Genomic DNA, 26,926 nt, shown 5'->3' on the forward strand with positions numbered 1-26,926 from the left:
CTATTGTATCTTGGTTGTATTCAAGAGCTTTACCTTTATTTCCCCAAATTTCTTTATTAACATGTAAATCACAAATAGAAGGAAAACGATTTCCGTTATAGCTAGTATATCCATTAGTCTCTAAAATCATAAAATGTTCGTTTTTAGGCAAATAAACAATTTCTTGTTTATTAAAAGAAAGGAAGCAAAATCCTTTTTCCTTTAAATATTGTTTATTTTTATATTTATTAATAAAAAAGTTTTTATGTACCCCCCTAACAGCACAGACCTTCCCGGGTACCGTCTATAAAGCGCCCAATTGATGCTTAACTGGAACTTCCTGATGGGCTGCATTTCGACCTCCCTGGTACCACCCGTGTAGTACTCAATTGATACCTATTTGGAACTTCCTGATGGGATGTATTTTAATCGTCTCAAGACCTACCTAGTAATTTGAGTTAAATTGTAATTATATATATATATATATATATATATATATATATATATATAATATCAATACATCAATAATATACTATATATCAATACTATTATTATATATTGACGTATTGTATAAACCTTGTACCTATATAATATTATATAGGTACTCGTACTTCTTAATTTGTTATTTTATTATAAACAATAAATATATTATGTTTATTATCGATGTTTGTGTAGTGTATGAGCTGCTTAGCACTTTTTGCGATTTCTATACATCTAAATAAAGTAGCAATCATTTTATTGCAATCAACTTCCTATATTAAAATAATTATAATTTACAATATATTATATTATTAACTATTATGGTTCTAAGAACTAATAACAAGTAAACAATACTAAAATCTATAGAATATATTATGGTGCATTATTCATTAAGCAATACGGGTTGCTATCGCGGAGTACCTACAGACCGGTTGAGGTTTTTGTTTTTGTTTGGAAATATCAGCTATTTTTATATTTTTCGTGAATATTCTAGATCTAAGTATACCCACCCTAGTCCCTACCCAAATGATGAACGACGTCGATACCGCGCGGTACGATATGACCGACGAGTGACCAATGCGTATTTAGTATTTACTATTGTACTATCTAATATAATATTAATATATTGTTTATAGTTAACGAGCATAACGGCGGCAGCGCATTGTCAAATTATTATAATATTATATTTTAGTGCTTCACTGCGACGCTCCACGCTCCACTAGGTATCCATATTCGACGGTTACGAAAAATCATTTTCTTTGCCTCGTGGTTCGTTTCGTGCGTTCTGAATTTGTTGTTGATTGTTGTCGTTGATGTTTGGTTTGAATGTTTCACTGTTTCAGCGTTCCACCATTGTGTCTTGCATTTGCGTATATAGTATATACCTATAGTGTTGTTTTTTGTATCTACGTATAACGTTTTCCGTTTAGTTTGCGGATTTATTTTACTTCGCTAAAACTCGAACGTGTGTCAATTTTCGTTGATCGTACTTTCCATTGAGGTTTCCACGTTCCGCCATTGCGTTTTGCGTGATATAAGTAAGTACAAAGTTAATTATATCTATATTTATAATTATTTAGAACATTCAGTTTGTAAGTATAACCATAATATTAGTAAATCTACTAAGTGTAGAAGATTTTTTGAAGAAATTGAAACATTCGACTTTTTAATTGATAACTAACTTGAATTAGGCATGAAATTAATAATATGCTCAATTACATCCAAAACTTTTCCTAGTTTGCTAAAACTATTAAAAGGACATAGATGCATAGTGGTTTTGAAAATTTGAATAATGATTGTATTTGAGTTATCAATTACCTAATTTAATTCTTTATAAATAATAAATATTAGCTCTCACAATGTAAACTAAATAACAATATTGATTGAGAATTACATTTTATATTACCTAAGTATATTAAATGCATTAAATTAATAACTATTATTGTTTAAAATAAATTACTGAAGAATAGGTACATAATATTGTTAAATATTTATGGTAAAGTTGACTAGAGTTTAGAAACATTTTTATTATTTACAAACTTAAGTACTTATACCTATTTTATTTATTTTACATTTAGGTATATAGTTAAGATAAAAACCATGTCAGATTTAAGCAGTAGTGAAGATGTTGGAATCATGGAATTAAGGTATTTATTTCAATAATATTTATTATAAATGTATAGGTCAGAACAATCTATACCTAATAAACATTGTTACACAATAACTATGGTTATTGTTCACAATGCTTTTGTTAGTTGAGTTGGTTTAATTTTATTAGCTATTAGGACAAATAGAATGTCCATGATCTTCACAAACATACTTTTATAAATTACGGATATATATTAGGTATCTACAATTTACTCTGCCTCTGAAAATCTCCGGTCGAGCCTTCCAAAACATCAGTCCAAACATGAAGAATTGCTAAAAAAAATTTTACAAAATAAAACAGTGCACGATGAGAGCTTTTATGACAACACGGATTTAGAAGAATTCCCATTACATAATTTAGATTCCTTAAAAGAAATAGATGGAAAACTAAGGTCAGATACATTATTTTACAATTAATGTTTGGTAAGGCTTATAAAATGTTAAATTACTATTATTTATAAACAAAGCATATATTTTTCCCTAGGTAAAACGTTTGAAAGAATTTGGTGGTAATAATGTGTATATGGTGACCAAATGCATTATGGACTTCTTGATGACTGATAATTTAGGGATGCAAATATCTTTGACAGGACGTGGAACGAATAATAAGAAAAATGAAAAAATGTCACTCATTTCTTTAACAATGTTTAAATTGATAACACGTAAGTTGAATTTTTATTTTATTGTTAAGCACACATTATTATTACTGTTAATACTTTATATTGGGTAATTGATTACCCACCCATTTTTAATTAGATGATTAATAATGGTTTTTATTTCTTGTCATATTATTTAACTTGTTAGTAATGAATTTGATGTTTATGAGTGTTATTAATTGAAAATTGTATGAAAATATAATATGATGGAATTCCATTTGAAGTGTATATTATAATTTATAATAACACTGCAGATACTTCATTTTCATCTCATTTTTTTTTGTCATTTCTACTTACTTTTTATATTAACACTATATTATTTAGATTTTAATTTAATCAAAACAAATTGGATAAGTATATATTTTTGAGAGAAAGTATTGGATTAACAGTATGCTAATATTTTGATAATAATTATGATTTAACTAATTAAATTTTCTTATATAAATTTGTATTTTAAATGCAGGGGTAATATTGAAAAATGTATCCGGTTCAACAATTACTAGTATTAATAAAGCGGTTACTGGGTGGTTAAAACATGCCAAGGAAAGAAATGGACGAAGAGAATCATCGTAGTGCAATTAGTCTTTGAAATAATTATTTAATGGTCATTAGTGATCACTGATAACCTAACATTATTTAAAGTTAGTTTTTTTTTGTACTAAAAAATAAGTACTTCTTCAAACAAGTTTTTTTTTTATTTCATTCATATTTCATTTGCTTACTTGATAAAAAATATAATTTTACAATTATAAAATACAATATATTTTATTATTATGATGCCGTTTTTTTTTTAGCTGATATGTTGTTATTACAATAAAATAAAAGATATTATTTACAATTTAAATCTGTATATTAAAAATGAATTGATTTTCCCACAAATTAAGTACCTTTATATTTTGTTTAAAAATCTTTGGAAAGAAAAATAGTTGTTAATTTTTAAAATTTATGAAAGCTTAAAATAATTGAATGGGGTCATGTTAAAATCCCTATTGACAATAAGCTTTACTTATCTAATTATAAATAATTAAAAATGTAAATGTATTTTTTACAAATTACAACACTTAAGTAAGGTTGACTCCTCAATAGGACATAAATAAGGGATATATTATTCCAGTAGATTTTTTGGATCCAAAATGAATTCCTTACAAGAATCATACAGGAACCATTGAGACCTTATTGGGATATATTTATAACCTTTTCAAGAAGTTTCCAGGACCTTAATAGACTGCAAACAGGAATATAATGGGAAATATACAGACCATAATGGTCCATGTTGTATCACCGGCCAGTTGGTTCCTGGCGGGCAGTCTTGTGGAAAGTCTGAACCCGGACATTAGGAATCCTACAGACCGCCTAAGACCTACCCAGACCGGTCTGGGATTTAAACAGGTATTTCCTATTAAGAGACTCAGAGTCTCAAAAATCAGTCCCAAGACCTTCCTGGGAAGGTCTATGTGTTGTTAGGGCCCTTAATATACCTTACAGAAAATGAATTGTTTTCTTCCACTAAAACAACTACATAAGGATATGTATGTCTATTATCTACCATAAACGCATATAATTTATATTTATTCTTATCACCCAACTGTATCCATTTTATTCTAAAATATTCTAAGATCTTACTTTCTAATGCTTCTCTCTTAGCTTTCCCAGATAGCAAAGAATTATTTTTTTTATGTTTTAAAAATATTATTTTTGTAATAATATGATTTGATAAATGTTTTTTTAAACCTATTTTTTGATTTGAAAAATGTTTAAATAATGTTTTTTAAATATTTTTTGGCCACAAGAGTTACATTAATATATTATTACAAAAATAATATTTTAAAATATTTTTTTCATATTATCAATCAAATAATATATTTAGTAACATTAATGTAATATTTTTATGTATAACAATAAAATAATATATAAACAACTTTATTTTAATATAAATATAGCGTACTGCTCACCCTGTGAGTTGCCTTACGACACAGTTTACTGTTCAATACAATTGTACTTAGCTTATAGGGCTTAAAATGTATATGGATATAAATAAAATAAAATAAAGATAATAATTAAATTAGTAGTAGAAAAAGAGAAAAAAAAAAATATTCCTAATAACATTAAAATAATATGTTTATAATGCTGTATAATTATTATTTATATAATAACTTTAACATTATCAATAATTGATTATTTTTTACTAGGTAAATAGTTAATTCAATACCAAAGCAGTTTTAATTAATATTTTCACACATTTTCATAGGTAAACTTTAAATAGTAGTGATTAATACTACCATTATTTGTACATAATCAGAAGTCTAATTTTATATTTTATAATATTGATGTCAATAATCACAATAACCATTATAATATTATGGATTATGTTTTAACTCAGTAGAACCAAAGGATGTCCATTTAAAGGTTTTTTTACTTGAATTTTTTAATACAACTAAATTAATTATGATGCAACATTTTGACTTTAAAATCCTAGAATCTTGAGTTATCAATAAAAAGTGTATAAACCATGAATTAATATATACAATATATATAAAGTATTAAGGTATATCTCAATTTGTGGTGTAAACACTACTTAAAAAATAAAACCATAACAATTTATCGTCACTCTTCATGCAAAACACACAAAGTCCAAAAATCAATTAATTTAAAATCAGGTTTAATGCTATTTAGAATTAAAATTAAACACATCTACGTATAATATGCAGTATTCAATTAAGTCCCAATATTATTTGGATGTTTTAGAACCAATTTAAAATGTCAACCAAGTCTATTCGAAAGTTTCCTAGCCTGATTCTCAAGTCATGTTTTTTTAGACTTTGTATATATTGTATGTATGGGGGTAATATACTAGTGTACAAGTATATTTTTAACAGGGAAAGAAAAATTAAATTAAAATAAATATAATAAATCAAAAAATATATTGAAATTATTTTTTTTAATGACCAATTTTGTACAAAGTACATAGAATATTATGATGAAATCAAATTGTGTGATTAATATTTTCTTCACTACCATTGTTTGGTGTTTTTGATCGAAACTTAGCACCAGCAATAAAGACTTTAATTGGTCCTTCAATGTCAATGGTATTGCTGTCTTTAAATTTTTCAATCTTCTTTATTGAATCTGAAAACAGTTAAATTTTAAATATATTAAGATATACTAGATGATATTTTTTAAATTATTATACTCTAATAAAAATTAGATATTTAGAGGGCAACAACAGTTGAATAACATCAACTGACTTTCTCAGACAATTCAACGACTCAATACTTCCTCATTTTGAGTAGAATATGGTTAATAATAAATTTAATCTGATTTTTATACAATGTTAAAATGTTAACATTAAGGTACGTTATATTATGTTTAAAATTGATTCAAATAAATTAACTTACTAAAGATCAATGAACAAACAGCCAGTGTTGAAAAAATCTTTTTTTTTTGACCTTTGTAACTATAATCCATTAATAAGGAATCAACAAATAGGAATCTCAACATTGCTCTTACAGTGCTTGGAAGTGTAGGACGTACCAGCCGTGATAATTCTGTTATCTGTTAGAAACATTTTCAAAAAATGTAAATTAACTAACTATAATAGCAAGAACCAATATATTGTGTTAAATATAATGGTTATAAGAACCCTTTTACTGTATCTCTCACTAATTAGTGTAGTAATGTAAATGTCCAATATAATTTAAATATATATTATATGATTAAAAGTTACTATAAAATGTTTGCTAATATCATCTTATTTTACCATTTTATTTTTAATATTATTGTCCAATAAAGTTTTCTCAAAATTTTCCAACTGCTCTTCAGACACCAGTGGTAGTTTATAAATTATGTCAAAAAACTCATCAGTAGCTGCCATATTATAAATCTCGGGGACCTTTGAAGAAGAAATAGTGCTTTCTAATTTCTCAAGTCGATCACTGAAAGTTTTAACCTCATACCAGATGTTGAGTGTGGTTCTGTTAATTTTATTTATGGCTTCTAGATAATAAGAAATAAGAATTATTTTAAAATGTTGTAATACTTTTAGTTATAATCAATAAAAACATGAAATGATACTAAAAAAATATTAAATGATAGTGAATTCAACTTACCAGACATTTCAGTTATTTTATCTTTAGTATTAATGCCAGCATTTAATAACATAGTTACTTTAAAAGGGGATGCAGATGTTACAACTATCTCATGATTTTGATCATATAATAAATCTCTTTTTTTCTCTTAAAAATCATAAATATATTATTATATTATTATTATTGTTGTTGTTAAACAGTGTATATATTTGTTAATAGAAATGACATACCAACTGCTGTAGAAGAATTTAATTTTGGGCTTACAGATTTGCATTTATTTCCAAATTCTAATTTTCTTTTGTATGTTCCAGGATATGAATGAGTTATATTAGAATCATTTTCGATAGTTATACATTTATTCTTAGAAGGTGGAGTCTCTGTAAAATAATACATATTATTCATCATTAAGTATGAAAAGGTGAAATATTAATATTCTTCTCCATTTCAAAAATATTACAAGCATACTATGATGCATATTACCCAGAACATTTAATGTGGAAATTGAATATGGAGGATCTTTATCTTCATCATACTCATGCTCATCAGATGATTCTAAAATAAAATATTTATATCAAGCCTTGCAACTAAACATATTTTAATAATTCTACAAAAGAAGTATGCAAAATACAGTTTAACTACTAACCAGTATCTGATTTTATGTCATCCCACAAAGCTTTAGATTTATCTTTTTTTTCTACTTCTAAACACTTTCGTTTAATTTTTTGCTGTCTTGTAAGCAGTTCTTCGTTGCTTTCATTGGCAGATGAAAGATTAGAATTATCTTGAGCTTGTATTGTTTTTCTCTTAGCATCAAGTATATTACCTATAAAATATTGTTTATACTATATATGTTTATTACCATTTAAATAGTATTTTCATATTTAAGTAAGATTATACAATATTATACAATAAACATCAAAAGAATAAATATTTAAATTCTTACTTATGTCCTTGCCTATTTTCCTGGCATCCAAATATTCAAAATCAAATTTATTAGGTAATATTCTACGTTTAATAAACATTGTAGGGTTTTTTTTGGGCCAGGCACATTTATCTTTTTTGAACCAAAAAGATGGTACTGTTTCAACAGAGTTGTCACTTTTAAAGTTAACAACTGACCACATTTTGGAAACTATTAAAAAGAAAATATGTTAATATTAGCCATGTATTAAGAAAAATAATATATATAAGCTTACTCAATATAAAAATATTGTCCAATAAAGTTAAAAACCATATAATAATATTTATTATTTATTTATATAAATGAATATGATTAATACATTATAAAATCATAATATAAACAATTAAAAATATAGTTAAAACTGTTACAAGTATGTTAATTATAATTAAATATTAGTTAATGTAATAAATGCATTTTTGAATACTATTTACTTCAATAAACACCGTATAATATAATAGGTATATAGTTGAAATTAATATATTAATACCTAGGTAAGAAAATATTTCTACAAAATAAAATTCCTTTTATAATTATTAAATATTTACAAAATAAAAAAATACAATTACAAAATTATGAAATCAATGAATGAATTAATGGTAAAGCAATTAAGTAGTTATTTGAAGGAATAAGAAATACTTTTTTTTTAATGTAATTAATGTTTAACACAATTAAATCTTCAGATAATTCATTGACAGCATAAATATCTAACAATGACGACTTAATTGGTTTATTAAATAATAATTTGTAATGTTTGAATTGCTTGCATATTAATAAAATATCTTCATGTTCAGTTTGAATGATGTTAAAAACTTTGACCACTTTTTTATTTGATGTTAAGAGATAAGAATCAGCTTCGATGTGTGGTTTAATAATGGCATTTTTTGATTTAAGAACCTTAAATTGAGAATATCTTATAGTACTTTCAAGTTTTGGTCCATTGCAATGGGGACCAGAAAGATGAAATTTATCTTGATTTATATCTATGGGTTTTGGAACACTTGTTTTCTCGTTATATCTATTTACAATTTGTTCTAATGGTTTATGAGGTTTTCGTATCATATTCTTTAAAACACCCATATAATTTTCAAAGGGAAAAGTAGAACACTGATCCAATGGACCAAATTTGGCATAATCATCACATAAATGCAAAAGTCCATGTATATTGTGCGATATTAAGTGACGACCATATATTCTTTCAAAATGCTCAACAAAACTATCCAATAATTTACGAGCCAAATCCAAGTATTGAGCATATTCAGGACTTAACAATATAATCATTGATATATTCAGATGAAAAAAATGATTCCAGTGAACTTTAGATAAAACTGATTTAGAAACAACAGTACCAACGTACAACAAAAAAGTGCGAAACTCGGTTCCTTTCCATCGATTTACTTGATCTAATCCTCTAGGTTTTCTAGCAATTTCACTTGGACAATTAATTTTAATTTCATTGAGTAATTCAGATATTTTGTTGATTTTCCAAGATGGATATCGAACTCTGACTGGGCCTTTAATCCACAAGTGTATCAGTTTTCGAACTGTACCCAAACATACTAAATGTAAGTAATCTAAGGAAAAACCATTTACAACATCAAAATTGGGCACAGAAGCTACTATTGATAAATCCCCTACATGATGGTCTTCACTTAATTTTGTTAAATAATTTTGGTGTGTGCGTATAGATGGACGCCTTTCAGGTTTTAAATATGGAAAGCAAACACGATTAAGTAGATACTCACCTTCTTGTTCACATCTTGAACAAGAATGAAAACCAGAGTGACCTTTAGTTTTTAAAATATATGACTTTGCTGGTGCGTCACAGCAAAATACACGTATACATACACCGATACACCATATACTTTTTTGTCGATTTCAATACCATTTTGAATTAACAACTGAAGTTCATCAATAAAATAAGACAAAAAATTATTACTATTAGATGGCTTTTCTTTTCCATAGTAGATTCCTATTGGAAATACAGAACCGTTCGGATGAATATATGCTATTATGGGCCAAAATTGGTCAGAACTACTTTTGAATAAAGGAAGGCCATCTATACCAATTACAAGTTCAATGATATCACTTTCTAAACATCTATTTATATTTAATTTAATTCCATTTTCCACACCAAAATGGTAATATAAACCTGGTTCAATAGAATAAAAATTTGTTGAGTTTTTTGAAATATTTTGCATCAGAGTCCTCGAGTCTTTTGGTAATGATTTAAAACATTTATGTTGTTTTAATATAGATAGTAAACCATTTAGAGCATGATTAGGTATATTATAATCTACTGCCCATTTTCTTAAGTTTAATCTAGTTTCATCAAATTGTGAGGTTTCATTAAATGAAAGAAAACTTTCTTTTATTGCAGGTGAACATATTTCATGTGAATTTTCTGAATTTAATAAATTATTAACAATTTGAATTGAATCTGATTGGCAATTATTTGAACATATTAAATTTTGAATAGATTTTTCAGCTTGCGTGTTATTAGGTGATGAAATCGCTGCATTATTATTATAATGATTAGAATGAAACTCAGTGATTGGATTTTCAACCAATATATTAATATTAGATGTTGTGAATGATGTATTATTACTATATTCTACCTCTTCTGCTACACGTCTTCTTTTTGAGCGGCTGCTCATCGAATTTTTTTTTCTATTTGGTATCATTTTTAATTAAATTTTATCCTAATTTGAAAAATATATATTTTTGTTAGGATAAATTACAGAAATACCTACCTAGTTGTTAAAACATTGTATATGAAAAAAAAAAATTTTAAAAACATTCCAAATGCAGGTAGGTAATACTTGAGAAATATAAATATATATTTATTATACATTAATTATTAAGTATAATTCTAAGGATTTGTAAACCCAATTAGTTCATAGTTGTAATTGATTATGAAATGTAATGTTATCTTCTTTAAATTTGTATATTATTAATTATAAAATTCATAACTTTATAACCTATAATAGAGTTACCTGCTATATTAGGTTCTGTAAATAGTTACAACTTAGATCATACTAATTATTGAGCAAATAAATTAAATATATTAAATATGTACAACAAGGTGTCAAGGTACATAATATAACATTGTTAAAGATATAATTTTACTTAAGAATATTCTTAAATATTACCCACCTAGGTACAAATAGTATATTCACACAGCAATTCAATGATTTAAAAATAAATTAAAATAATTCATAATAGGTACTGGTTAATATTTATAAAACATGCTGTGCATGTGATATAGATTACTTAGATCACATTAATATAGATTTCACTGTAAAATATATATTCAGTGTATATGGGAAAGTACTTAAGTACCTACTTAAGTTATTTTTTATATTTTATAAATGTAAGCAAACATCTAATAAAATGTTTGTTGAAAATAACAATTATTCAAATAGATATATTATTGCTTATTATACCTATGTAATAAAATAAATATGTAAATAAGCATATTGAACAAAATGTATTTATACTATATCTATTCAGTAGATAACGTAGATAATACAATAAATATTAAATCACTACCTAGTATGAATTACTATTGCTAGGTGACTAATCATAAGTTACCTATACTTTCTTTAAGGGGCCCGGTGCCAGATTTAAAGTTTGAAATTAAAATATTGAAAAACGGAGATCGATGCGGTTTGTAGAATATTACCCTCTATAAGTTAAAAAAAAAAATGATCAAATTTGGTTGATTCTACAGAATAGGATCCCTATTCCCGTAGAGTGTGTTTTTGTGTATAAAATCGCATTGGCACCGAGCGCCTTAAGCTTAATAGATAGAAGTAAATTTAATATAGGTTATACCTACTAAAAATGACTTACCTAGGTATCTCTTATTAAGCGGCACAGGTTGTAGACAATATTATATAGCAATGCTTTCCGTTGCTTTTGTATGTAGATTCTTATTAATAGTAAATAGAGTATTCTCTACTCTATATCTGAAAGACTCGGACGAAAGTATACTGAAGACTGAATTATAGAAACCGTTAGCCAACACAAGTGTAAACGATGCTATAAGACATGACGCGCTCGAATGAAGAATGAAAATGAAATATTAAATAATAATATTATATTATATTTTAGGAATATAATGTCATAATCTATAATATAATATAACATCATGTGCACTGTGCAAGTTTCCCGGTCATGTAGTACAGCGTATTATATTATCAGTGACAGTACCTACTACCCACTACCCAGTGTACATTGTTGGCATATTGGCAGGGGACACAGATAATATTGATACACAATTAGGAAAAACCCAAAAGTACCGTGTAAAATTCAAGAAATCACGTACGTGAAGTTGGCCCCCCCACATCAACCCAGAAACTTCAAACCTCTTTAGAAAAATTGCTACTTATTTGCTAGAATTTGCTATGTAGTTTTTAGAATTTGCATGGTTTTGGTTTTCCCAGCAAAAACATTTTTCACTCGGGGGGGCCAACTTCACTGTAGCCCCCCCACATTTACTCAGAAACTTCAAACCTCTTTAGAAAAATTGCTACTTATTTGCTAGAATTTGCTATGTAGTTTTTAGAATTTGCATGGTTTTGGTTTTCCCAGCAAAAACATTTTTCACTCGGGGGGGCCAACTTCACTGTAGCCCCCCCACATTAACTCAGAAACTTTAAACCTCTTTAGGAAAATTGCTACTTATTTGCTAGAATTTGCTATGTAGTTTTTAGAATTTGCATGGTTTTGGTTTTTCCAGCAAAAACATTTTTTATAAAAAAATATTTTTTTTTTATTCCTAATATATTTATATCATTTTTAAATCTCTTTAGAAAAATTGCTACTAACTTTTTATTTTTTTTTTTATTGAATAAAAACATGATGAATACGTGTTTTTTTAATTTTATTTTTTCTTATGTTTAAAAAATTATATTTATTCTCATTATTAGAATGAAAACAAAAAATAAAATATAAAATATTTTTTTCGATTCATTCTTCCATCAACAAATATAATAGAGTATCATGTTGGCCATTGGGTGTATAATAACAAAATAGTTTATTATAAAAATTAAAGTCTAATGAACTATACTATAATGAACATTATTAATTATAAGCAATTTAAAAAAAAATGAAATAAGTCTTTTATCTAAAAATGATAATAATAATATTAAAAGTTTAAATTAACATTTCACGTGTTTCTTTTTAAAATGTTTAGTTTAATCTTATATATACAAGAAGATGTGGAGTTAAATATTTTTCTTTTGTACTTGAGAATTTCATAATTTTTTTCAAAATATCATTGTGAAGTTCCCATTTATTTTCGGATCTTCGTATATACGCCACGTAGTGACCAGAACTAAAAGCTACAGCTCCGTAAAATATGTAGCTGAAAAATAATATATGAGTATGATTGTTACTAAGTTGTATGAAATTATATGAAATTTGTTCAATTTTAACTCAGTAAAAATAAATATAATTATATTTTTTGTTTAAATTATAAATAAAATTTTAACTACTATACTAACTTTTTTGTTTCAATATTTATGTTCACTGGAAAATCATCCAGCTTAAATTGTTGATTTTCAGCAAAAATATCAGTCTCAATAAATAAATGATATCCCAAGACTCTGGATGAATTCATGATCCCGCTACAAAATTCTTCTTGGCATTCGTATCTATTATTTTCTATATACTGAATAAGACTTTGTTGTAATAAATTAAATCCATTGCCTTTAAAACGCATGATGATTGTTGGGCAACCGTGAGTTTTTGAAGCATTTTTACATTGATTATTAGAACAAGTGATGTATTCTTCAGCCGATGGTGCATCTTTGAGCAATTGTGTAACAATAAAAGAAACGTTACATTCAGTGTTAATTAGTTTTATGTTGGATACATTCATGTCTTCGTTAAAAATGCCTTTTAGTAGAACAAATCGATCGGTGTATGTTTTTTTTGATGTCTTGTGATGAGCTAATTCTTTGCAAAATTGTAACATCCTATTTTTACTTGTGTTTATAAAATCTTTGTAGAAACTTATATCAATGTATGCCATTACTAATATCGACGAAACCGAATCAAACGGGCAGGTGTTGTGTAATAAATATTTATTTTTATTATATCGAATAGGAGTAGATGTATTACCATTTAACAATATAGTATCCAATGATGAACGCGTTGAAGGATTACTAAGAATTCTTTCTATTTCTGGATTTTAACTCATATATTTAGTAACTCTTTGTTTTTTATGTTTATTTATTTGAACTGGAGAAATAGTTGTATCATTCCCAAAACCACGCCAATTTTCAACAGCACTCAGAGAACATTCCGAGTTAATTGAAGTACTTAATTCATCGTCCGTAGCTGAGGAGTTTGGACTACTGATAGAATAATTCTGAATATTATCATTGTTGGTTGGTATTGGACTTGTTGTATTTAAATCGGAATCAGAATAGTCAATATTTTTTAAATATTCTATTGGTGCACATACAAGTTTATTTTTTGATTTCTCGTGAACCATTGTGTCATCAATGATTGAAATGTGATTATTTCTGTGATCTTGTGATATTAAAGAGTCTCGAATCTGAGTACTTCTGGTCAGTTTTGCATTAGATTCAATACTTTTTAGATGTGTTATTATAAACCTATCCACACTCATAGGTCGAACATCAAACCTCAGAATTTGAGATTTAAGCTCTTTGAAATCATTTTCAACTACGGCAGAACTTCCATTAGTATAAGGTGATTTAAACATTGTTCTCATAACATTGGTCCATAGAGGGAAATCTTTACAAATACGTAGAACATGGTTGGCTAATTCAGGAAGATAATATGCCGATAACCGATCTCCTTTTACTAAAGAATTTGTTTTACTTTGCTCGTAAATACTGTTTAAATATTGCTGTACATGATTTGAACTTAATACTTCAATATTATTATCTTCTATAACATAATCATCATCAGTACTTTGAAAACCATCTATAAAATCATTTTGTTCAGGCAACCCTTTTATTTTATTAATTATATTTTCTCTATTTTTCTCAGCCGGAGTTTTATTATGGTTATCATTTTCAATCCATCCATCAGTTTCGCTCATAATTACAGTCAGTACCGCTTCTAAATAATAACCAAATTCAAAAAGATTTTCTGATGATAAGAGAAGCCGCAGTGATCTAACATAAAATTCTTTCAGTGTTTTATTTCTTACACCAGTTAAACATTTCAATCGACAAAATATTTTAATAACATGTGCAACATCTATGCGTAAGAAACAACACGGTAAACGTTCCTCATGACCCATCAATGCCATGAAACAATTTTCTACATAGCTGCTTATGCTGCTACCGTTACAAAAGGCTCTCGACGTGGCTCCAAGTAGAGCTTTCGAATAATCACAGACAACTTCATTAGGATTGCCAATACCAAACTGCATCCATTCACTCAACCATAAAAAAATTGTCAAAGTATTTTGTTTTTCTGACAACATTTGTGAAACAGTCATGTTATTTCCAAAACTGGTACTTACTACAGCCTCATATAAGAATATGTGACTTGATAGTAATTTTAGCGACGAACGTTTAAGCTTTTTAACTAAAGAACCAGTAGCATCAATTGATAACTTACAATAATTTTTGCATGCTTCTTTGTAAATTATAATTTGATGTTGAGTCCAATAATGTACTAAAAAAGGATCGATGCCAATAGTATGTATAGACCCTGAATACTTTGAATTATTCTTAAATTCTACAAGTGATTGAACTGAGCATTTATATTTTTTACCTATTTCTTTATCTTTCGACTCCTGTTTCGCTTTTCGTAAGACAGATGTCTTATATAAATTTGGTGGGGAAATACTACCAAACTCCATATCATCAACATTTGCACGCCTCCAATTGCAAGCGAGATCGGTTTTTAATGATTGCCCTATTTCTTGACGTTTTATTCCTTTCAACGGTCTTTTTGTATTATGTTGATGTTCAAGCCCCTTTGTGTTATTCGTTAAAATTGAAACATCTAGCGGTTTTCCTTCGTCAGGTTTAGATTCACTCCAACCAAAAAGATTAGCATCACAATCCTTACATTTTGCCTTAAATGTAATGTAATACCTACTTTCGGAATTCGTGTATGCTTTCCCTCTTTTATAAATGAAGTTACAAGGAAGTTTATGAGCCTTTAAAAATTCATCATTTATTATATCTGTCCAAACATATGGTGTTAATATTTCATAATTTCTTCTTTTATTTTTTCTTTTATACGAAGTTGTTGTAGGACATATTAGTCTAAATTTTTCATATGACAGATAAAATTTAAATAACTCTCTACTAGAGTCATTTAATGATAATGATGATTCTGATGACGATATAAATGATTCATCTGTTGAACTTTCTTTATCATTTGATGATAGAACAGTTATTTTTTCATTAATACCTAGTAGATTCTTTAATTTGGTTTGCCAATTATTTCGATTATGATGCACAGCCAAATGCAATGTTACTGATGTAATTTTTCCTTCAAGAGCAGTAGAAATCTCATTCCAAATTTTCGAAGAGGCTTTTTTCAAAATACCATTTTCATTAAATAAGTCATTTTTCCTTTTTTCAAGATGACTGAAGACAATACCTAGCTCAACTACTGGTTTTCTACCTTTCTTCGATTTTTCCTAAAATAAAATTGTTTAAAAACTTAGACACCCGCATTTTATATTATCAGAAAAAAAAATATGTAGGTATTTATTGTTGTTTTTAAAAATAAAATATCAATCTCGCAATCCATTTTACATATAGCACAGTAGGACAATAAGTTATCACTTTAATAGCTTAATAAATATAGTAAATTTTGTTAAATATTGATTCAATTTTGTATCATTGTAAAAGAAAAACGTTTCTGAGCAAAGGCTGTCAAAGGTATTTTATATTCATATTAGGTACCAAAATACACATAAGTCGTAATTAAAAAAATTAAAAATTTGTTAATTTTTTGACTAATTCGATATAATGTTATTCAAATTTGAACATAAAATTACTATAGCAGCACCAATTTTATATTTTTAACATTATTCTACTTTAAAATATCATTAAATATAGAAAATATAACCTACTTGAAGCTGGCACCACAAAGTTAGCACAATCAACTAAAACCATTCCAACAAACTCTACTCGGACTTGTTGGACAATTGTTGGATTTTGTTTGAAGCTATAAAAAAAGTTATTCGATTTCAAAGTTTGTAGTGCCAACTACATGACCAGCACTACATTTATAAAAAAACACTTCAAAACTCTTACAAAAATACTCATATAACGTTGTTGGACATTGTTGGGCATTTGTTGGAAGCTATATAAAAAGGTATTCAATTTCAAAGTTCAAATGCCCAACAATGTCCAACAACGTTATATGAGTATTTTTGTAAGAGTTTTAAAGTGTTTTTTTATAAATGTAGTGCTTGTCATGTAGTTGGCACTACAAACTTTGAAATCGAATAACTTTTTTTATAGCTTCCAACAAAATCTAACAATTGTCCAACAAGTCCGAGTAGAGTTTGTTGGAATGGTTTTAGGTGATTGTGCTAACTTTGTGGTGCCAGCTTCACGTAGGTGAAAATATAAGATATGAAAATAAATTTATATTTTAAAATAGTTTTTATTTATTAAATATATTTATACTACCTAATAATCTTATAATTTACTTAATTATATTTATTCTTCTTTAGATTCTGAACGAAGTGATTAATGTATTGATTTTACAATTATGAGTTTTTTTTTTGTATGTATACTGTACAACAATTTTCGATATTTCTAATTATTTTTTTTAAAGTGTCAATAAAAAAATTTTGGGTACTCAAAAAAACTTGAAAATTTAATACAACGTTACTTATAAGTCGCTCTTATTGTAGTTAAAAAAAAATCAAAAATTGTTAAGCACAATCTTTTTTATAAGTGTTAAAAGTTCAAATTTTTACAAAATATGTCAAAATCGCGAAAATAAACAATTAATTTTGTAGTTGAAAATTCATAAAAATGTTGTATAAGTAGCTACGAGTTAAAAATTTAATACAAGATTTTCAATAAGTTTGGCTTGTATTATTATTATATAAATATTCATATTAGACGAGGAATTTCAAAAAATTAATTTAATTTTAAAATAACATGAATTATTGAAGTAATCTTACTACTATTAACTTAATATAATAACAGTTTATGTATATTAGGTATTTCCTATCATGAGATAAAATATCATTCTGAGAACCTTAATTTAAAACATAAAAAAGCGGGTAAGTGGATGTCGCTCTGCTGTACATTAGGGGGTGGGGTGGACCTCTGACTAGGGTAGGTTAAATTTGAATGAAATGATAGGTATCATTGTATACAAAAAACGATTCTAAACGGAGATGATTTGTCAGTCTAGGATATATTATAGATTATTAAATATCGAACCTTAGATTTAAAAAGAAAATTTGTCATGCATTTCTAGCTTAAAATAATTTGCGAATTTTTGTGATTTTTACGTATTTAGTCAAAATTTTAACTTTAAATGCTTATAAAAAAAAATCGTGCCTACGAATTTTTAATATTTTTTAACTGCTATTGTTACAATGTGTTAGAAGCCTTGTATTAAATTTTCAAGCTTTTCTACCGAACAAATAAATTTTTATCGATATTTATAGAAAAAAAAACTAAAAAAGTTGAAAAATTAAAATGTCAGTAAACAGCTCAAAACAAATCTAAATATTTTGAAAATTGTATCAAATATATAAAATGCCTATATAAATATTCAGTGAAAATTTCAAGTATCTGCGGTCATTTGTTTTAGTCTTTTAGAGTTACACCAAAATAAGAAAATCACTAAATGTGAAATCCAGTGAAAATCCAATGTTGTAAAAATTTAAATTTCAAATGCTCATAAAAATTTAATTTGAATTTCCGGTGGAATTTTTATTTGTGATAAAGATTGAAAAACTTGTAAGAAATCTTGTATTAAATTTTTAAATCTTAGATTTAAAAAGAAAATTTTTTATGAATTTCTACCTTAAAATAATTTGAGAATTTTCGAGATTTTTACGTATTTTGTCAAAATTCAAACTTTGAAGGCATATAAAATAAAATTGTGACAATGAATTTCTTTTATTTTTCAGCTGCTATTGTAACAATATATTTAGAGCCTTGAATTAAATGTTCAAGCTTTTCTGCCTAACAAATAAATTTTTATCGATATTAATTTTAAAAAAACTAATAATGATCGAAAATTTCAAATGCCTATGAATAGTTCAACTTAAGTCGAAATTTTTTGAAAATTGCATGTTTGATAGAATATACTTATATAAATATTCGGTGAAAATTTCATGTATCTATGGTCATTCGTTTTAAAGTTACATCAAAAACCAAAATCGATTTTGTCGAAAAATGAGTGTGCGTAAAATTTCCCGTTTTTCCCTTAATTTTTAGTTTGTTTTTCTCGATTATTTAGAAAAGTATTATTAAGAATTTTTTACTTTTGACCCCCCAAAGTACCAACTAGATTCACTTTCTGATCGAACGAGGTACTGAAGTCAAAAATCGAAGCACTTTTACTGCCCCAAAACGTGATGACAGACACAAAAAAAAACACACATCATTGTAAAATTAATACATTCATCGCTCCGCTCAGAATCTAATACAAACTGTTTTATTATTCGTAATTTCGTCACATTTGTCGTATTCACATAGGACACGGCGTAATAACCTTATGATAATTATTATTGCTTTATTATTTTCTTACTTCTAGATTTATTAAAACATAAAAGTACATAATTTATAAACAATCAAGGTAACTTACTATTTTGTTGTCCATTTTTCAAACGCGGCAAGCAAATGACAATGTGATAAATCAATATTATAAGTTGGTACACGAAATCGCATCAAACATCACACGTTGGAAATCGTAATACGAAAACGAATGACAGACAATCTAGTGTTTTTTACTTTATCGATAGTAAAATCAACGACGATACAATCATATGTAAATAACAAGATAACAATACTAAATATAAACCATTTTAATCGTTCGTATAGTCGATATACATAATAAGGTCGGGTTATATTAAACATTTAAAAATAGCAATATTTTAAAAGACAGTGGGAAATATTATTAGAACTCATATTATTTTTCATGTACTTTCTTGAAGTAATCGACCCGAAATCATTAGTGTGGGGCACAGGCGGGGTATCTTCACGGACATAATAAATTAATAACTAATAATGTATAGTTAAATTGTATTTGTTCATTACTGGGATAAATTAATTTAGTTAAGAATGTGACAGCCGACAGGTACTAGTCACAAAATAGGCACTTATCAAAGTACCTAAATTTACTTTGGATTTTATTTTTATTGTTATATAATAAAACAAATCTACCTATACCAAATAATACATAATATAATACTTTTCATGTGACTACTAGAGAGTAAATAAGAAATAATTATATGAAGTCTGAACAATCCGTTGCTATTACACGTTATGATTTGTCGATGGCTATAGTAGTGTTATAATATTATTTGATAAATCGTTGATTTTCGAAAAAAAAAAAAATTATGCAATTAGAAGTTAAATATGAACTATTTTGTTGCATAGTTTCCGCAAGCACTTTGACTTACTAATTTTGAAAACCAACTTGCTATTAATTGCTAAGTAATAAGTATTCGCTATTTTTTGACATATATTTGCAGTGGATTGCGTAAAGTGGGTGGGCCAAGTTCATTGACGTGTTGTTTATTAATTATTAAAATAATATTTGATGAGTCATTAATATTGATGTTATAACCATCTATGACAATACCAACATCAACAGACATGCTTAAAAATGACGCAATAAATTTGGCATCCAAAACTATGTTGAAAGTTGTGGACATAAAGCAATGTTACAAATTCTAAAACTTATGTTTCAAATTGTTGCATGAAATCTGCAAAACCTTATTGGCACAAGTTTGAATTTGGTCAACCATACTCAAGGTGTCAACTTCAGGACGTAAAAAAGTAATATATAACAGATAAATGATTATAATTAATAATGTTTATTATAATGTAGTTCATTAGACTTTAATTTTTATAATAAACTATTTTGTTATTATACACCCAATGGCCAACATGATACTCTATTATATTTGTTGATGGAAGAATGAATCGAAAAAAATATTTTATATTTTATTTTTTGTTTTCATTCTAATAATGAGAATAAATATAATTTTTTAAACATAAGAAAAAATAAAATTAAAAAAACACGTATTCATCATGTTTTTATTCAATAAAAAAAAAAATAAAAAGTTAGTAGCAATTTTTCTAAAGAGATTTAAAAATGATATAAATATATTAGGAATAAAAAAAAAATATTTTTTTATAAAAAATGTTTTTGCTGGAAAAACCAAAACCATGCAAATTCTAAAAACTACATAGCAAATTCTAGCAAATAAGTAGCAATTTTCCTAAAGAGGTTTAAAGTTTCTGAGTTAATGTGGGGGGGCTACAGTGAAGTTGGCCCCCCCGAGTGAAAAATGTTTTTGCTGGGAAAACCAAAACCATGCAAATTCTAAAAACTACATAGCAAATTCTAGCAAATAAGTAGCAATTTTTCTAAAGAGGTTTGAAGTTTCTGAGTAAATGTGGGGGGGCTACAGTGAAGTTGGCCCCCCCGAGTGAAAAATGTTTTTGCTGGGAAAACCAAAACCATGCAAATTCTAAAAACTACATAGCAAATTCTAGCAAATAAGTAGCAATTTTTCTAAAGAGGTTTGAAGTTTCTGAGTAAATGTGGGGGGGCTACAGTGAAGTTGGCCCCCCCGAGTGAAAAATGTTTTTGCTGGGAAAACCAAAACCATGCAAATTCTAAAAACTACATAGCAAATTCTAGCAAATAAGTAGCAATTTTTCTAAAGAGGTTTGAAGTTTCTGGGTTGATGTGGGGGGGCCAACTTCACGTACGTCAAGAAATCAGATATTTATAAATTAATATTAGTACCTATATAATATATTAGTATCAATTATTATACTTACAATTGTTTCGCTCAGACGCTGTTTATAATATATTTCCATACATTAGACATTTAGACAAGTCTCACTAGTCTGTGATAAAATCCGGACATCGTTTATTATTTATAAATTTTACTGTTCTTATATAAAATAAAATAACATTACATATGTTTTCTATAAAATCGCGTCACTCAACCACTGATTAAATACAAGAAATAATAAATGTAATATTAGATATAACATATTATATATTATTATAATAAGAAATAATAACAATTTAATAATTTTAATTGACAGGATAGGTACATAATAAAAGTATTTCAATTGTTTTTTTTTCCGGTTACTGTGTTGTTTTCTAGGAACTTAAACACGACATAAAACGAGGAATTACTGTTGTATAATAATATATTAATATATAAAGTAGTAACTAGTAGTATTATTATAGTATGTTATGGAATATGGACCATTGAGTGGGCTGTTTGTAGTGTGTCTTATACGTGTTATTGAAATATTCGAAACTATCATATTATAATGTATAATATGTATCTAATATTATACCTACTTAGAAGCAACATACTAGAGAAGCAACATATTAAGTTTTTCAATAATTATTTATAGACTTCAGGCTTCCTGTATAACAGACCATTTTATATAAATATATATTACTACCTAAATACCTATTAATAATTTTATATGCAATTATAAATATTATTTTAAAATTCTGTTAGTTTTAATAACATAATAATCATTGTTATACAGAATAATATTTTATTATTTCAATTAAAATGTCATAATATTAATATTTTCAAAATATAATTGAGATATTTTGTTTTTTATAATATAATAATCAGATTTTTAAAATATAATATTATTATTTTTGTTAAAATGTCATATTATTATAATATTCAAAATATATTTTTAATAATCCGTTTTTAATAATGTATTAATAATTAATTCAAATTATCAGTTTAACATTTCACTTATGATATTCTATAATTAATATTTTTATAATATTACCTTGCAAAATAATTATTTGAAATTGTATTAATATTTATTTGATAATATTATTTTTTTAATGAAAATATGATATTAATTACATATTATCATTACTAAAATGCTATCTGGGTTGTCATCCAACATTTTCATATTTTTCATTTTTGTTTCATTTAAAAAATGCAATCTTCTTTCTTCCTCCTTAATATTGTCGAGTTTTATTTCTCGTTTTTTATCAGCTTCTAAATATACATGATTAAAATTATAGACTTCTTCAATTACATACGGACAACGCATGTGTTATATTTGTATTTTTCCTTAAGACTTCTGGTGTTACATTTTTAGTTGCGATTAATCCAGATCTCTCAAAATCTATTTTTTTAATACTAGAATACAAGGTTGTGTTTTTTGTAAAATAAGTTTTCCCTTCTCTTTTTAAAAAACATTTTTGGATTACAGATATTTTTTCATTATCAACTTCAGTTATTTCTATATAATTTATAGGCAGCATTGGAAAACTAAAGGCGGAAAGAACATATTTTATAACTTTTTCTCGTTTACTAACTTCTTTAGAGAGCTTAATATTAATTCCAGTTAATTTGTTGGTGTTCTTATTTGCCCAATAAACATAATTTAATTTATTTGATGTGTTATCTACAATACAACAGCTATTCTCCAAAGTGTTTGTCAGTTTTTCCCACATTTTGGATATTGGAACAGAATAAAAAGGAGCTTTAGGAAAATATGATTTATTTTTTTCCAAAATTTTCATACAATGTTCTATTGGATCATACTTTTCTTTTGCAGTAAAATACTCGACACTCGTTAATATAATTATAAATAGTTACTTCTAATCTCGTAATTCCATTTTTTTGAGCTAATTTACTTTCAAAAGTTTCCTTCAATCTCTTGTCTGGACAATCTAAATAATCTATAAAATGATTTCCAAGTTTTTTAATTACACCAGGACTTGTCATTTGACAAATGAATTTATTATAAATTTTTGCTCTAGAATTCTCATTCAACCAGGTTAAACAATCTTTACCCACTGTTTTGTCATTTTCCACAATTATATTTTCTTCTTTAAAATCGGAGAGAGAAAAAGAAAAATTAGAAGTCAAATATTTTTTCATTTCTTCTTTGTTAAAAATTCCTGCAAAATCTTGTGTAATATCCAAATCTAATAAATAAAAATCTAATTCTTTTAAATTTTTTAATATTCCTGGTAATTGTTGTAATAGTGTTTCTAATTTTACATCAGCTAATTCAACTTTAAAAGGTATAAAAACTGGATTTTCATAGGATTTATATTTTTCTAAACTAGCACCAATTACTTGTCTAATACCTGAAGCGGTTTTAGTTTCACTATTTAGTAAATATGGTTTTTTTGCTTTTACACCATGCCCTGCTAATTTAAATTCTGAAAAATCTGCTCTCAAATTACTATTACAACTACTACAAGATATTTTCTTAACTAAAAAATGTCCATTTTCTGGTTTCCCTTCGCAATATCTAAAATCTAGAATTTTTGCTACCATAATATTATCGCAAAATGGCTCTGTTATTTCTTTAAAATCTTGCAATAATTGTTCTCCTTCTGTGTAATTAATATCCCCAACATTGGTAACTAAATTATTATTGTTTTTATTCTCTATTAAAATCTTAAGTAATATGTTCTCTTTCTATGTCGTGTTATAGAATACGATTGTTCAAAAAATCATTTTATATTATTTTCAAGACCCAATATACTAATACAAATATATATGTTTTTGACAAATATATTTATATATTTTTGCGTAGATTATATGTTATATTACGAATAATATACATTATACTATTATAGTAATAATATTTAAAATAAATTTATGTAGAAATAATATGTAGGTCAAACAAACAAACATTTTATTATTATAATTATCTATGTGGTATTTTTACTTATATGAGGATATCCGTAGATATCGTGTGACATAGTAGGAAGTCTATCGAATATTCTAGAACAAATTCATTATTTAATAAATATGATCGACGAGCATAATGAATTCACACTCGCCGGCTGAACTGAAAAGTTGTTGGTCGCATAGCTGGCACTCTCCCTGAAATTTGTCATGCAATAGCGAATTGACGCTAAATCATGACAGACGTAGGGGGGTTCGAGTGTTACATCAAACGACCAACGGACTTGCTGTAACCACGGATGGAAATCCATCGCAGGATTATAGTAAGTATGTAAATATATTTTTATCGAAATATTTTAATAACCAAAATAATTATAATTTTATTAAAACAACTTTGTCGAAAACAGTTTGTAATCCTTGGATTACAAAAGGAATTATTGCTTCTATAAAAATACGTAATAAATTAATTAGAAAAAAACAATCCTTAGGATTGTTTTACAAATCAAAAATTAGGCACTATATCAAAATTTTACGTGAAAATTATTTTATAAAACAAATTAATATTATTCACAAAAAAAATCCTAAAATACAATGGGAGTTACTCTACAATTATTTAAAAATTAATAAAAAGAAAACTGTTATCGACATTGATTGTAATATATTAAATAATCATTATGTAAATATAGGTCCTAATCTTGCTTCTAAAATACCTTCTGTGGAAGCCAAATTTAAAACTAAATGCAATTATTCTGTTAATTCTATATTTTTCGAATCAATTACTCCAGATGAAATAATACTCAAAATTAATTCTCTCAAAAATAATATAGCTCCAGGTTCCGATAAAATTAGTGTAGAATTATTAAAATCCAAACAAAAATCTATATCTGTTCTTTTATCGTGTATGTTTAATTTATTTGTAGAAAAAAATTGTTTTCCGAGTGAATTTAAACACGCTGATATTGTATCTATATATAAAAATTTTATAACCTAACCTAACCTAACCTAAGCAATTTAGATCCTAATAATTATCGACCAATATCCTTAATATCTAATATTGCTAAAATCTTTGAAAAGTGTATTTATACAAGAATAACAAATTTCTTAAATAAAAATAATTTACTATCTAGCTCACAATTTGGTTTTCGAGAAAAAAAGAGCACAGAAGACGCAATATCTAAATTAATTTCACATATTAAAACTGACAAAAAATATAAGCTTTTACAAATAACTACAAATAGCTTTTAAAAAATTTACTAATTTTACATCAGCTAATTCAACTTTAAAAGGTATAAAAACTGGATTTTCATAGGATTTATATTTTTCTAAACTAGCACCAATTACTTGTCTAATACCTGAAGCGGTTTTAGTTTCACTATTTAGTAAATATGGTTTTTTTGCTTTTACACCATGCCCTGCTAATTTAAATTCTGAAAAATCTGCTCTCAAATTACTATTACAACTACTACAAGATATTTTCTTAACTAAAAAATGTCCATTTTCTGGTTTCCCTTCGCAATATCTAAAATCTAGAATTTTTGCTACCATAATATTATCGCAAAATGGCTCTGTTATTTCTTTAAAATCTTGCAATAATTGTTCTCCTTCTGTGTAATTAATATCCCCAACATTGGTAACTAAATTATTATTGTTTTTATTCTCTATTAAAATCTTAAGTAATATGTTCTCCATTGTTGGCTTAGCATTTTTTCCAAGTATTTCTGTTTTAGAGTGTATATTGGTAGTTGACATTTAAATTTTCAACTACTTTATTAAAACAAATTTCAATTTTATATTTTTATTTAATATAACGGTATCTAATGTAATATTTTTCAGAAATAAACTAATTAATTAATGTTATAATTTGCTTAATATTCTTACAAGTTTACTAAACTATAGCTTTCAAGTTTTCCAACAATTCTAATTTCGGAGATATTAAGGTCAACTGGCAACATTTATGACATTTTGTCTACAACTCAAACATTTTCCAACAGCTCAACAAGTCAACCTCTAAAATCTATGACATTAGTTCAACAACTCAACAGGAATCGACATCTCAACAGAAACAAAATCTCTATGGAATATTTTAAAAACTGTATAACTTTTAAAATCCTAAGGCAAAATTGTGTATAAGTAATATTTTAAAAATTGTTTAACTTTTAAAATCCTAAGACAAAATTGTGTATAAAAAATATTGTTTAGGGTAGTTGAAACTAGGTAGTTGAAAGTATGGTTCGACTTTTTTCGTACCTATATG

General features: G+C 26.3%; 2 protein-coding genes and 1 pseudogene across 2 annotated transcripts; 1 reads left to right on the forward strand and 2 right to left on the reverse strand.

Annotated features, from left to right (window-relative positions):
- Window positions 1–26,421, reverse strand: LOC149059236 (uncharacterized; annotated as a pseudogene).
- Window positions 2,333–3,429, forward strand: LOC149059237 (uncharacterized). Its single transcript, XM_089218060.1, has 3 exons — window positions 2,333–2,529; window positions 2,591–2,768; window positions 3,226–3,429. Exons 2-3 carry the CDS (start codon window positions 2,630–2,632, stop codon window positions 3,333–3,335), a joined length of 249 nt encoding a protein of 82 aa, XP_089074186.1. The 5' UTR covers window positions 2,333–2,529; window positions 2,591–2,629; the 3' UTR covers window positions 3,336–3,429.
- On the reverse strand, window positions 5,746–7,971 carry LOC149059238 (uncharacterized). Its single transcript, XM_089218065.1, has 8 exons — window positions 7,791–7,971; window positions 7,491–7,670; window positions 7,328–7,399; window positions 7,078–7,224; window positions 6,869–6,994; window positions 6,520–6,755; window positions 6,158–6,314; window positions 5,746–5,888 (listed from the first exon to the last, which is right to left on the reverse strand). The coding sequence occupies exons 1-8, from the start codon at window positions 7,969–7,971 to the stop codon at window positions 5,746–5,748; spliced, it is 1,242 nt and encodes a 413-aa protein (XP_089074191.1).
- Window positions 26,422–26,926: the final 505 nt, after the last annotated feature.

This window comes from Diuraphis noxia, unplaced genomic scaffold, assembly GCF_037042655.1.
Source record: "Diuraphis noxia isolate RWA-SAM2 unplaced genomic scaffold, SU_Dnox_SAM2 contig0001, whole genome shotgun sequence".
NCBI lineage: Eukaryota > Metazoa > Arthropoda > Insecta > Hemiptera > Aphididae > Diuraphis > Diuraphis noxia.